A 15,143-nucleotide genomic window follows, 5' to 3' on the forward strand; every position below is an offset into this window, starting at 1 on the left:
ACATCTAAACAAATGCTTTTTTTTTTTTAAGGATTATTCTAAAGCAAACACCATTCATTTTGAATTTTTTTTTTCTTCTCTAGTTCCCAGTGCTTTATGGAGACACTTGACATTTTATTTTTTCTCATCCAAGTTGACCTGCACATGGGTTTGTCAGTCTGTAAAGAGACTCAGCTATGCTTCACATATGGGTTGGCCTTATGTTATATAAAAGGAAGGATAGAAGTCTGTCAACAATGTGATCAAAAAGACTAAATCAGAAGATTTGTCACTATTCAAGAGCTATGACTTCAAATAGATAAAAATTTTAGGTGGTGAGTGGTGTGAAGGAAATTTTGAGTTAACAGGAGCAGCTCTCGGAAGCTTTTTGTTTTAAAGTTAATATAGTAATAAACAGTTAATACTGTTTTACTCAAAAAAAAAAAAATCTCCCATATTCATCTGTTAGTCTCATTCCCTTGTCTTCCACTACTTTTTCTGCACATACCTTTACAGAAACATGTATCTTAATAAATATGCCATTTTCTAGGATTACATTTGTGTTTTGATAATTTGCTGGTGCCTGAACATAATACCAATAAAGGAGATACTTTTAAAAGTTTCCCCTTATTTTGGAAAATCTCCCATTTATCACTTATTAAGCACCGATTATGTGTTTAAGGCTAAAAATGAAATAGTCCCTGCTCTCGGGATGCTTATATTCTTTTGGGTAGCAAAAATATTAATGCAAATACTATGCACAAACATATGACATTGAAAGCAATTTAAGAAGAAGGTGGGGAGATTGCTAGCACCTAGAAAAGATCAGAATAGGCCATATCTTCCCTAAAGAAATATAAGCTTCAAGAGCCTAGATAATGGGTTTATATATATTCCTTGGATAAAGTCTGGCATATAATAGGCGTTATGTTGATTCCAATCAATAATAATAACTGATGGAAAGCTACTTAAGATTTTTTAAAGGACTTTATTTACTTCATCTCCTTTGAGTCTCACAACAATCCTATGAGATAGGTAACAAAGTTATTATTATTCCCACTTTACTGTTAAGGAGATTAAGATTCAGAAAATTAATTGCCCTTTCCAGGGACTCACAGAGGCTAATTGTAAAAGATGAGATTAGAACTCATGGGCCTTACATGAGGCCCATTATTCTATCAACTATACAATATTATCTTTTTCACCAAATTCCTTCTTCTATCCAAGTAAAGAGATTGGATTTTATGACCTCAAATGTCAAATTTGTCTCTGAATCTATATTATTCTTTAGTTAAAGAAATTGAGGTTCTGAGAAGTTAAAAACGTACCCATCATTATGTTCCTATTAAATATTTAAGATAGGTTACACACCAATATCTGTAGACTAGTTACAGTTGTCTATCCATGAAAAGACAGGACTTCTAAGAAAGAAAGAAAACTACCTTTATGCTCATGTTTTTACAGTTTGTAACAATATCAAGTCTGCTGTGCAATTCTTTTCAAATTATAAACTTACATACAGTATTATATAAGCTATATAAAGAGCTAAAGTTTTTTGTTGTTTTTTTGTTTGTTTGTTTGTTTTTGTGTTCAATGCTTATGGCAGTAACCCACTCTACAATTTTGTGGGGGGAAAAAGTGGAAAATAAGAAAACTCAACACTGTCACTATAGATTCCACATTACATTATGTCACTTGCACTTGATTTTGTCATTGTTGTTATTAAGATCACCCTGACTCCCTGTCTCTAGTCTAATCAATAGGACAATTGTCTAGTATTTCAGATTGGTGTTACCTTGAACTGAGGGGGTGATAAGAAGAAAAGATGCCTTAGGAATTCAGGTACTTGTTCTTATCACCATGAGATAAGTCCTCCTATTCCCACAAATGATACATTTTTGTGGGAAAATTATACTATCATTGTATTATTTTGCCCATGTTACACATAATGCATCTATAATTTGTTCATATTCAAGAAGCAACTATATCTGAAGTCTTAGAATTGATCCACAGTTACATTACTACAAAGAAAGCTTTCTAGGTGACAATATAACCTGTCAATAGTACCTCCTTTTCAGTGAGAAGTGAGCAAGAAGACTTGATTTTTTTTTTTTTTTTTTAAGCTCCATGTTGCAGGAGGCATCTGCTGAAAATTGTCTGATCTCTTCTTCCATATCTCATAATGTGTCTATGTTCTCACCCATACTCTTAATTCTCTCTTTAGTATTTGAGCTAAGACAGATTTCCTTTCCAAGAAGAAAGGTTAACCTTTCTTCTTGATCACATACTGCATTATTGCCTTTAAAACCTTTTGTTACTGATCAGTCAGTAACAGATCTGTGTCTCTCTTTTGGTGTGCATGTTGTGCCACAATTTTCTTTTAAAGTCCTGACCCAGTTTCCCTAATTGTCCCATTCAGTTACTCTGCCTCAGGTTATAACCATTCCCTCCTAAAGTTTGATAGAAAAAAGGTCTTATATCTTAGACTTTAGGCTATAGTTATTCCCTCTTAATGTTTGATGGGATAAAGGTTTTTATCCATTTTAGACAACATTAGAATATCAGGAGCCTCTCCCAGTACCTCCCCTCCTAGGTGCCTGCCTCCATTATGTCATCCTCATCCTAGATTCCTCCCCTATTAGGTCATCCCCATCCTGGTACCTCCTCCATTATGTCATTGTTCTTGTAACCCTATAAAAAAATCTTGTGTCTGACATTCACTGCTGAATTCTTTGAGACTATAGTATTGTTCAGCCCTGGGAACCAAACCATGGATCCATTTGGTCCCAATAAATCTCTCCATTTCAAGTAAATTATTAAATCATTCTCTAATTTCTATCGTGCTCAGTTTCTCCAGCATTACATGCACAAATGTACACACACATACACACACACACACACGCACGACACAAAAACACACACACAAATAGCTATTTTTGGTCTTTACTGGTACTTTCATTTCTAATTATAAACAAATTCATCTTTTCTACATTTTAAAAGCCAGAAACAACCAAACAATTCTTTTTTCATTTCACAACTTCCTCAAGTTCTAGCTCTATTTCCCTGATAAATTTCCATAAATAGTTTATACTCACTGATTCTATTTTGTTATCTGCTTCCACTGTTCTACTGAAAATATACCCCCCCCCCATGATTTCTTAAGAAGCAAATGAGCCTCCCCTCAGTCCTAATTCTTTTTATTTATTTTTTTTGCTGTCATTTGACACAGTTGGCTGTGTCAAACCCTCTCACTCCCACCTTTTCTTGAGAGCCACAACTCTTTTTGACAGTTCTTTTCTAATTTTCCTTGGGTCTGCCTGCCTACTCATTTAGTGGCTTTCTTCATGATCCTATTAAGGATTTTCTTGGAAAATATTCTGAAATCATTTGTCCTTTCCTTCTCCAGCTTATTTTCCAGAAGAATGAAATGAAATAAACAGGGTTAAGTGACTAGTCTAGGGTCACACAGCTTATAAATGTTTGTGATTGCAATGGAATTCAGGTCCTTTCACTGGGTTACCTTGTCTCCATATCTGTCAGAATTACTTTACAGTATTTCCCATGATGTGTGTTCAATCAAAAGTTAAACTACTAACTTTTCTCTGAACTCCTCCTGCCTTCTCCCATCATTTTCACATTCATAAGACAATCCCCATATCTAGAATATACTGCCTACATATATTCACTCATTTAAGTTCTTCACTTTCAATATCAAGCTCAGCCACAACATACTCCAAAAGGCATCGCCTGAACATACCAATGTAAACTGTTATTTTCTTCCACTCATTTTTCTGAGAATAATGTGTCTTGGCATCTCCTTTAACTTTGTCCCTATATTAGTTATAAAATTAGTGTAACTTGTTATATACCTTCTATTTAATTTTAAGTTATTTGATGGTAAGCCTATGACATTTTTCATCATTCTGAAACCCACAACTGTTATAATGCTCTGCCCTTAACAGTCACTTAGTAAATCTTTAATTTAACTGAGTTTATTTAATTGTGCAGAAATATATATGTTTATAGTATGGGGTCTTAATGTTTGCTTCAGATATTTTCATCCAGATCAACACATACAAAAAAATATAGATAGAAAATAACTTCATTAAATCTATCCACATGTGTGTATATATATATATATATACATATACATATGTATACATATACATGTATATACACACACTCACACATATATATGCACTATAAGTATGAACCCACATATATGTGGATATAATGCCTGATATATGTAGCTATAATACAATTTACATATGTAAATGTGTGTCATATATATAATGTATACACATATACACATACATCTATATGTACACAAACATCTCTGAAGCTTTTCATTCACTTATTCAGTTAATCATTTTTGCTCTAGTCATTAGTATTTGTCAACAACCAAGAGCTGGATCAATTTCAGCTCCTGTCACTATAATGGCATTTACTGAATCCATCACAGAAAGTATAGAAAACAGATGGACTAATAAATCCCAACATGTTGATAAACTGAGAATGGACATTTCTCTCAGGGTGAGCTGAATGCAGAAGGATCATAAGAAGTTCTCTTCTAGAGTCACCTGATATCAATATTTCAATTATATTGCCTGAAGACTGGAAAGTCACAAAGTCTAGGAAGCAGACATTCTTCTCTAGCAGCTGTAAATGTGGAATTGGAATCATATCACATTTCTCCATCCACTAATAAAGCACCAGACAGCCTCAAATCACTTGTCATTTAAAATTTGATGTTCACTAAGAAAAGAAATGTGGTGAATGTTAGAGGGTACAATGATGCAAGTTCCTTTGGAGATCCTGCAGATTTATTTTTAAGACAAAATTTGTCCTGAGAAATTGTTGAAGAATTACTTTCATAGAAAAGACAAGAATAGAGATCAAAAAGAAAGTATAACATTACCTTCGGCTTTTTGCTTTCTGGAGCCATTGGTGGTGCCTTAAGTGAAGAAGATGTGAGTTCAAATGTGATCTTGGACATTTCCACACTCTGTTGCTTAACTTAAATCATTTAACATCTGTCTCAGTTTCCTTAATTAAAAATATAAGGATCATAATAGCATCTAACTCCCAAATGTTTTTTTTTTTTTTAATTTTTTTTATGAGTATCAAATGAGATTATAGTTATAAAATTGCTTAGCCCAGTGCCTGGCACATGTATTTATTTTCCTCCTTTCTCTTTCCCTTTATTATTCAATTTGAAATGAGGGGAAAGAAAAAAAACAAAATGAAGTCAGTATCAGGGAGTTATCTCATTACAAGCTTACTCAATTTATTATTATAAACTGTTAAAGATTAGTAAAAAAAAAATTTCAGTGAGTCATTATGAGAACATATAAAATCTATTATTGACTATGCTAAGAAGCACTACTCATCTTTATACTGAGGCCAGTTCTATGATGAATGTAATTTTTACATAGAAGCATAATGTGTCTCTCTAGCCTGTAAGAAGTAACTTTAGAAGGGCATTAAATTAATTTTCAAGTTAAATCATTTGTATTAGCTTTGAAAAGGCCTTAAATTACAAATTAGTCATGAAAGTGCTTTTATTTAGAGGAATGTAATGCATTGATGAACATTTCTCTTTTATTCCAAATACAAAAAAAGCCAATAAAATCAGCTAATAAATGCATCCTGCGTGCTATATAACACAAAACCATTATCTATTTCCTTTAAAACAACCTTATATGTATTCTTTTTTTTTATAAGATTTTTACATTTTAGTTGCAAATGCGATCTTTAAATTGCTACTTGACATAATTCATTCAGTATTTTGGAAATTTCTATTATAAAATCAAGTCCAGGATGTTAATGCTAGAGGGACCTTGAAGATACATCATGGAGGGAGTAAGGAATAGGAGCAAATAAACTTTAAAAAAAATTTTTGCATAATGTCAGTTTCACAAAGCAGGTACCAAAAGAACTACCCAATGAATTGCTGAGCCACTTACAATGACCTTTGAAAAAGGCCAGAGAAAAGGAAAAGTGTTGCATGACTAGAGAACAAATACTGAAGTTTTCAAAAATATCTTCAAAGAAATACAGCTCAGTTATTTACTTATTGCAAAAATATTTAAAATACTATTAAAAAGATGGTTAATTAACAAGTGGTGCTCACCAAGTGTCAGCAGGACTTTATCTACAACAGATTATACAAAACTAACATCATTTCTTTGTTGGCATAGTTACTAAATCAAGAGGCAGCCCACCAAAGTAGACAAAAGGAAAAGCTTGGAATCAGGAAGACATATGTTTGAGACCTAACTCTAAATGTATTAGCTATGTAGCCATTCAGTATTTTGGATATTTCTATTATAAAATCAAGACTAGAATGTTAATGCTAGAGGGAACTTAAAGATAGATTATTTAGGGAGTAGGGAATAGGAACAAATAAACTTTTAAAAAAGACTCAGCATAATAAATTAGTTTCATGAAGCAGATATCAAAAGAACTAAACAATGAATGTATAAGTCCCTTAAATTTTTATACCACCATATCAGCTAACTCTATGATTGTAAATTATAGAAAATGAATGGATCATTTCCACAATGGTAGTTGTCTACACTGATTAAGTTGCACACTAATACCAGAGAGAAGAAAAGAAGGCAGAAAAAAAGTAAAATAAAAGAAAAATAGATTTCTAGATCAGGGGAATGATAGGCCTTTTCTAGAATTCAGTAATTAATTTGATAAAGATCATCACAGGATTCTTGAGAACAATATAAAACAATGTGAGCTAGATGATAGGTCTTTTTAAAATCCAGAGGCCTACATATATAATTCTAGATAATTATAAGGAATCACTGGGACATTTAGAGAAGCAAGATTCTACGGTCAGAACTGCGATTTGGGAACATCACATTGATAACTTTTTAGGGATGGATTTATAGATAAGTGAAATTTGAGGCAGAGATCCAAAAGATGATACTATTCTAATAGTAGAATGATAGTCATTTGAAGTAGGGCAGTTATGGTGTAGATGGAGAAAAAATAGTTGTGAGAGGTTTTGGGAACAGATTCAATAAAACTTGGAAGACATAGGAGGACATGAAAAGGGGATAGGACTCAGGTTTTAAAACTTGTTGCCAGGAAAGATGATGATCCCAATGCCAGAATATTTTTCAAATATCACAAAAATTTAGTTGACTAATTGGTTTCTTGTGTCACAGAGGAATGTCTATTTTTTTTCTTTCTCCATGTCAAAACCCAATTCAAATATCACTTCTGTTAGGTGGTCAGTACACCAAATGTGAAGTCATTGAAATTAGAATTGGCAAATTATCAATTTTGGGAAATGCACTTCGCTCTTTATTCAATTAATAGTTTCACTCCATGAATAAATGCCAGGAATTGTCAGATAGTGACAATGGAGTGAAAGCCAAATGTACTTTGGGGAATAATTTGAAAGACATTATGGAGAAAAAAAAAATAATAAGACATACTAACCATTTTGATATCAGATAATAGGAAGGGAGGGAGAGCAAGGAGTCAAGTATGTCACTGAAATTTGACTTGAGAGACTGAAAATTGGTAGTAGAGAAGAGTTGGGATTTGGGAGGAAAATGTAATAAGCTCAGTCTGGGAAATGCTAAGTTCAATATATGTGATATCTATTTGCATATGTCCAGGATTTCTTCACAGAAGCAATTGAAATCACTCAGAAAGCTATAGAGAGAAGAGGTCCTATAAAAGAACCTTGAGTGGATGCACAGGATTCTGTTAAGAAGGTGTTCTGATATTCATGATAATCCAGCAAAAATGAATGATTCATGGACAGATAGATAAATGGAGAAGAGAGAGGAGTCATAAAAACATAGAAGGGAGAGGGTTTTACAGGAGAAAAGGGTGATCAGCCATGTCATAATGCTGCTGAGAAGTCAAGGATTAAATTTTAGAAGAGATATTACATTTGTCAGGGGTAGGTAGGTGATGACGTGGATAGAATGCTAGAGTCAGGAAGATTCCTTTTCCTGAATTCAAGTTTGGCCTCAGACTCAGACATTTATTAGCTATGTGACCCTTAACTCTGTTTACTTGAGGTTCTCACTGATAAAATGAGCTTTAGAAGGAAATGACAAACTATTCCAGTATTTTACAAAGAACTGTTCCCTCCCAAAAAATAGGGTCACGAAGTCAGAAATGATTGGACAGCAACAAATATAAGTGCTTATATATGTTTATATACAATTTTGCAAGCCTTAAAACATTATTCAAATATCTATTATCATCTGTTCAAGGAAATAGTATCTGTAGTGCCATTGATGTTTTTGGATAGAAAACATAATGGTATAACATTTTTACTTCAAATTTATTTGAATTTCAAAAGTTATCCAGAAAAATTGGAATGTCAGGATTTAGATCAGCTATTATTAAAAAAATGGAATGCTAGGATTTAGGTCAGCTGTTATTAAAAAACAAAACCAAAACAAAAACTATATGCCTTATTCTATCAATAAAAAAAGAGTTTTCTTTTCTTTCTTCCTTTAGGCTTATTACCTCTTTCAAGTTGTTAATATACTAATTAATACACCAGAAAAGGATTTAGTTGAAAGATTCAGTGGTCTGGAGGAACTATTTAGTTTAATTCTTTTGACAAATATACTCAGGCTATATTAAGTCTGAATAATCAACTAATTAGTAATAACTTACAACTGCCTCCAATAATAATTGTTCTGCCTTAGTGAACAATACTTTCAGGGGAAAATAATCTGAGTTTTACTGTGTTCTTCAGAGTTCTCAAATAAGAATTCACATGGAATATTGTGATCCATGATGTTAAGCAAATTTCTCAACATAGATGCATTGCCCTTTTTTTTAGGCAAAAGCTCACTTCTATTAACTAGATAACAAAATAGAAAAGAAAAATAAATGCAAGTTTGGAAGGTTTTCTTGTTTTTTCCACGATAGTAACTTAATTAACCCTACTTTCAAAAATATTGTTTCCTAAATATTCCTTTGGTTGAATAGCAAAACTCTCTTAAGGATAATATTAAAAATATTATCGTATTGAGTAATTTAAAGAAAAAATTATAACATATATTTCAACCTGCAACATAGCCTGATACCAAAAAAACCAAACCAAACCAAAAAAAAAAAAAACCAACAAAAAATTGTCATATGTCTTTCAAAACCAATGATTCTTTTCTCCTGATAGCCATATCATCTGCTTTCCTCATTATAAGCTATCCCTAAGCCACATTCACAATCTTCTGTTTTGTCCTTTTACTATGGTTCTGAAAGTTATTGAAGTAAATGTAGAGTATTCCCTTATCCTGGAAAATAAAGAGAAGGTTGCAGCAAAACATATTTATTCAGCATGCTAGATTCTCCTTCTTATGAAAAATATTCTACTTCCAAGTAGGCCTATATACATAACATTATGACAGAAAAAGTTAAGCTCCCTAAGTTAAAGTGACTTAATTTCTTGCCAACTTAAAACCATAAGGGCGATTTTACAAAAGATAAATGCAGTAGCCCAAATCAAATGTGAATTTGCCCTAAACAGAATATAATTCTTAATGCAAATGATATCACTTTATTATAATCAGAGATAATTTTGTACTTTTGGAATTATAATTATCAAAAAAATGAGGAAAGTTTAAATATATCTTCACTTTAAAATGTTTTAGGTCCAAAGTACTTAATTAAAACTATTAATAAATATTTAAACAGTGATGAAATCCAAAAAATATAAGAAAATATGTTTGAGTTTTCATTGAATGAAAATGATCACATGAAAAAAGGTGTTATAGTTGATTTTAAGATGTAGATGTTGTTGTTTCCCAGATACTTCCATACAGTCCATATTCCATAAAAACTAATTATAAAAAAATCAACTTAATCCCGATCCCACTTCAATTCTCATATCTAAGATTATGAATATTCCTGAATAACTGAAAATGTAATAAAATTATTTTAATACTTTATGAAAAGATTTGGGATTTTAAATATATTTCCACAATTATTCTCAAAAAAGAGATCGAGACAGAGGCAGAGGCAGAGACAAAGAAAGAGAGAAACAGAGAGAGAGAGAGAGAGAGAGAGAGAGAGAGAGAGAGAGAGAGAGAGAGAAAAGAAAGAAAGGAAGGGAGGAAGGAAGGATGGAAGGAAGGAAGGAAGGAAGGAAGGAAGGAAGGGAGGGAGGGAGGGAGGAAGAAGAAAGAAAGAAAGAAAGAAAGAAAGAAAGAAAGAAAGAAAGAAAGAAAGAAAGAAAGAAAGAAAGAAAGAAAGAAAGAAGAAAGAAAGAAAGAAAGAAGAAAGAAAGAAAGAAAGAAAGAAAAAGAAAGAAAGAAAGAAAGAAAGAAAGAAAGAAAGAAAGAAAGAAAGAAAGAAAGAAAGAAAGAAAGAAAGAAAGAAGAAAGAAAGAAGAAGGAAAGAAAGAAAGAAGGAAAGAAAGAAAGAAGGAAAGAATGAAGGAAGGAAGGAAGGAAGGAAGGAAGGAAGGAAGGAAGGAAGGAAGGAAGGAAGGAAGGAAGGAAGGAAGAGAAAGAGAAAGGAAGGAAGGAGGATAGAAAAAAGAAAGGGAAAGAGAGATTAAAAGAAAGAAGAAAGAAGGAAGGAAATTAATACAATATATTTTAGAATTGTAAATCGTTACCTTGTAAATAAGATTTTATGAAATCTATATACTAACCATGGTCTTATACATGGACATACAATTATGATTTTTAAAATTTATTTTTAAGACACATTGCATTATTAATTGTGTTGGCAGAGCAAAAAATCATGAGAATGAAAAATTAAAAAAAAAAAAAAAGAAAAAAAGAAAAAAAGGGACCATAGCATATGTTGATTTACATTTAGTCTCCTTGGTTCTTTTTCTGGATGCAGATGCCATTTTCTGACCAAAGTCTTTTGGGATTGCTTTATATCACTGAATTACTGAGAAGAACTAAGCCTTCCTTAGCTGATCATTAAACATTCTTGCTATTATTGTGTACAAGGTATTCAGCTTGTTTCACTCAGCATCAGTTCATGTAAATCATTCACTTTCTAAAAAGCATCTTCTTCATCGATTTTTTTATAGAAAAATAATATTCCATTACCTTCACATATCATATCTTGTTCAACCATTCCCCAAAATGATGGGCATCCACTCCTTTTCCAGTTCTTTGCTACCATAAAAGGAACAAAGAACAGCTACAAACATTTTTGCATATGTGGGTCCTTTTCCTTCTTTATGATTTCCTTGGGATACACACCCAATATCAGCACTGTTGATCAAAGGGTATGCACAGTTTTATAGCCTTTTGGGCATAGTTTTCAGACTTGCTCTTCAGAATGGTTGGATCATTTCACAACTCTACCATCAATGCATCAGTATATCAGTTTCCCCCATCTCCTCCAAAATTTATTATCATTTCCTTTCATCTTAGCCAATCTGAGAGGATTGAGGTATTATTACAGAGTTGTTTAAATTTGTATTTCTCTAATCAATTGTGATTTAGAGCAGTTTTTCATATAACTCTAGATGGCTTTAATTTCATCATCTGAAAATTGTCTATTTTTATTCTTTGATCATTTGTCAATTGGAAAATGACTTGGGATTACATTTATGATTAAGGAAAAGCCACCTACCTATGAGCGGGAATCTTGCGATTGCCTACAATCAGGATCACATCACAGAGTTGTTGTTGCTTCAAGTAGCTTTCCATCTTTCGGAATGTTTGTTCAGCATGGTGTACCGCCTGATAGAATTCCTCAGAACTACTGGAGTCCATATCGCTTTGAGGTGTCAGAGAGTGACTAGTTGTTGTCAGCCTGTGAATCACAAATATAAGGTAGTGTTGATCAAGTGCCACCAGTTGCTCAGATCTAATCACTGATTTTTCCAGGTTGTTAGGAGAAATCAATGAATTTTCTCTGCTTTCATCACTGCTAACATAAGACAGATTTTTTTTTTCTCTACAATTCAAAGGATTAACTTGAGTAAGAAATAAAGGGCCTGTAAAAGATCTGTATTTCTTGGTTGATGGAAACAACACAGTTTTACATTAGTTCTGCTTATCTATAGGGAAATACTATGTATTAAGCTTGAAAGAACTAATAAGCAATTAGCATGCTTATCCCAAAGTTAATTGCTAATGTTAGTCCCATGTGTTATTGGGAACAGTTAATTTCAATATACTTCTCATAATTGTGCTAAGAGATACCAATTTTATTGGTTATTGTATGAAGTGCTGCTTTACAAAAGTAGGAACTTTTAACTGAGAGAAATGAGTTTTTAAAAAAATGTTTAAGCTTAACAATTATATTTTACAGGGTAGTATAGCCTCATGCCTTATCTTACTTAGCACTCTTAGAATCTTAGAATTAAGCTTCTGCTTTAACTCTTGTTACCCAATAAATTTGTAAGGACAGATAGAAACAAAATAGTGGGAAAAAAAAAAATCTTTGTTTTAGGGAAATGGAAATCATAACAACAAATGGATAAAAATGGCAACCAAGAGGACAATACAAACTGATATGTTTCTAGATGGAATGTAATTTTCACATACTTGGAATGACTAATTTAAGTAAACCATATGAGCCTATCCTTAAAGTCTTAGCATTGCAAATATTCCCAGATAAAATCAAACAAACTAATTAACTAGAACTAAAATCTATCTACACTAGCCCAACTCAACCAAAATTTAACTTATCCAAAGAGGAAGTTTTTAAAAAGCAGTTACAAATGACATTCATTTCCTATCATTTGTTTCATACCGTTAGCTTTGAGTATTATGTATCAGAGGGGAAATATCTCAAATAGTTTATAACATAGTAATAATAGTACATAGTCCTCAAAGACTGTACTTTCAATAGTGGAATTGCTCTGACGCAATGGTGCCACCCAAAGCAAATCAAGTCAAAATTGAACTTCAAGGCTTTAAAAGTCTTCAACTGTCCTCAAGAATCAAATCTGCTGACAAGCTAGAATCTAGCCAAATGATTGTCCAGCTATTACATGGTTCTAGGCTCTATACTCAGCCACATAATTCTGATTAATTTTGTGGGATGAGGGAGGGAATAAGAAAGACTTAGAAGTCTAATTTGATATAGCTGTTAATTTTCTTTTTTTTTTTTTTCTCCTAAGAATGTTTTAAAAGGAATTCATGTCCAGTTATGGTATAGGTTGAACTGAATGGTTTTTGAGGTCACCAGAAACCCAGAAACCAAAAAACCTATGTAACAGGTAGTGCAAATATCAGCATACCCTTTAAGGATGAGGCTCAGATGAGTTATGTGATTTGTCCATTTTAACATAGGATGGACACAGCTAATCAGTCAATAATCAGTTATTAAGCACCTACTCTATGGCATTTTTGTAAGAAGTAGAGATACAACAACAACAACAACAACAACAACAACAACAACAACAACAACAACAACAACAACAACAACAAAAGCCAAAAAACAGTTTCTGGATTCAAGGAAATTATTGTCTATTGCAGCAAACATGTATATACATTTAAGATGCATAGAAAGTAAACTAAAATATTTAGCAGAATAATTCTACTCACTCTTCCAACTAATTTATCTTTTTGAAGTAGACTTTTGGTAACAACATTAAAGCAAATTGTACAAACTTAAGAAAATTTGCTTTCTCCAAGTTGACTTTGAATATTATATTATATTATATTATATTATATTATATTATATTATATTATATTAAATATAAGGGAATTTGAAATAATGTTTATAAACTATTAAAAAGTTTTCCCCCATTTAGTCCTTGGAATAAACTTTAATATTAGTACAGACTTTAAGCTTCAGGAAAGATATAGAATCTTTTGGGAAAAATTATAAATATTATATTTAAGAATTATCATGGAGCTCTAAAGCTATGTAGAATTCTTTAATGTATTTATTATATTTATTAAGCATCTACTGCATATAAAACTAAGTGCTGAGAGAATTATCAAGTTTAAATAAGGCAGTTAAAACAACTCAAAGAGCTTATACTTCAATAAATGGGTAAAGAGATTTAAGTTGAGAACAACCTCATGGTTCCAGTATATTAATAGTACTTATCAGTACTTATCAGATAGGCTTCCATTTGTCTATAATATTAAAAGTATTAGAACTCTCTGAAAGGTGTAAAAAATTTTTTCTAGAATTAAAAAAAAAACTTAAAGAAGCAATTTTTTTGCACTATGATAATTATATAATGATGACTGGAAAACAAAGAGGTAACCTTCAAAAATGAAAATTTGCCTTCAGATTCAGTAGAATTTGCTATACTCTCATTTCTCAAAGTCAAATGAAACAAAGGCAATTTCCTTAAGAATACTCAAAAATTTCTCATTTAGTATCATTAAGGTTAGGAAAAAGGGCAAGGAAGGACAAGAAATATTTTGAAAATGATAGGTAAGGAAAAACTGAGTAAAATAACTCTTTCAAAGAAAGTTTCCATGTAGAAAATAAATATCAACAGAAGATATCATTATTATAAATAAAAATTAATATGAAATATTTCTACAAATACCTTACACTATAAAAATTTATCTAATCTAGCTATAGGAGTTTTATTTATAGCCATAAAATTATGTAGAGATTACACAGACTTTGAATAAACTCTGAATGCTACTATTAAAATCAGCTACTTAAAAATTAACTATATAAATTCATGTAAACTAAGATAAATCAATATACAAAATTACATTCTAGATATTTATACAGCACAAATAATTTAAAATCTATGTAACTCCTTTTTTATTTTATTAACTATTTTTACTGAATATTAACAAAAGATAGATGTCTATATACAATATCCCTTATAATTATATCCATTACTAACACATATCTTTTAATATTTTGAATACTTATAGCTAAGTGCTGTGTTATATTAAAATGACACAGATATTATAGAAAAGAAAGGCACTCCCTTTTCCATGAAGAAGATTTTCTAAGTGCCAGGCTTTAATGTTGGAACTTAAAATTGCAAAGACTTTCCTGTAATATTCTGGTTAGCTTTCTGGAGGTCTTGGGACTAGCCTTCCTTTTAGCAGAATAATAATCAGGAGAATATCCAGGGATAAAGTCCAAAAGTCTTTATTATCTCCTTCATAGTCTATCTCTTCCAACTGGGGCCTGGCTAGCTTTCAGGAGGGCCTTCAGAAGGGCCTCCATCTCAGTGGAAAAATGAAGAAGGACAGGCCAGCCACCAA

The 15,143-nt window shown here is 31.8% G+C and overlaps 1 protein-coding gene across 1 annotated transcript in view; it reads right to left on the reverse strand.

Annotated features, from left to right (window-relative positions):
• Positions 1–15,143, reverse strand: part of KLHL1 (kelch like family member 1) — a 605,136-nt gene that overhangs the window by 413,366 nt on the left and 176,627 nt on the right. The window contains exon 2 of the mRNA XM_074299230.1: positions 11,572–11,754. Within this exon, the coding sequence (XP_074155331.1) occupies positions 11,572–11,754 (183 nt within the window). The remainder of the gene's footprint in view (positions 1–11,571; positions 11,755–15,143) is intronic.

The sequence above is a fragment of the Sminthopsis crassicaudata genome, chromosome 3 (genome assembly GCF_048593235.1).
Source record: "Sminthopsis crassicaudata isolate SCR6 chromosome 3, ASM4859323v1, whole genome shotgun sequence".
Taxonomy (NCBI): Eukaryota; Metazoa; Chordata; class Mammalia; order Dasyuromorphia; family Dasyuridae; genus Sminthopsis; species Sminthopsis crassicaudata.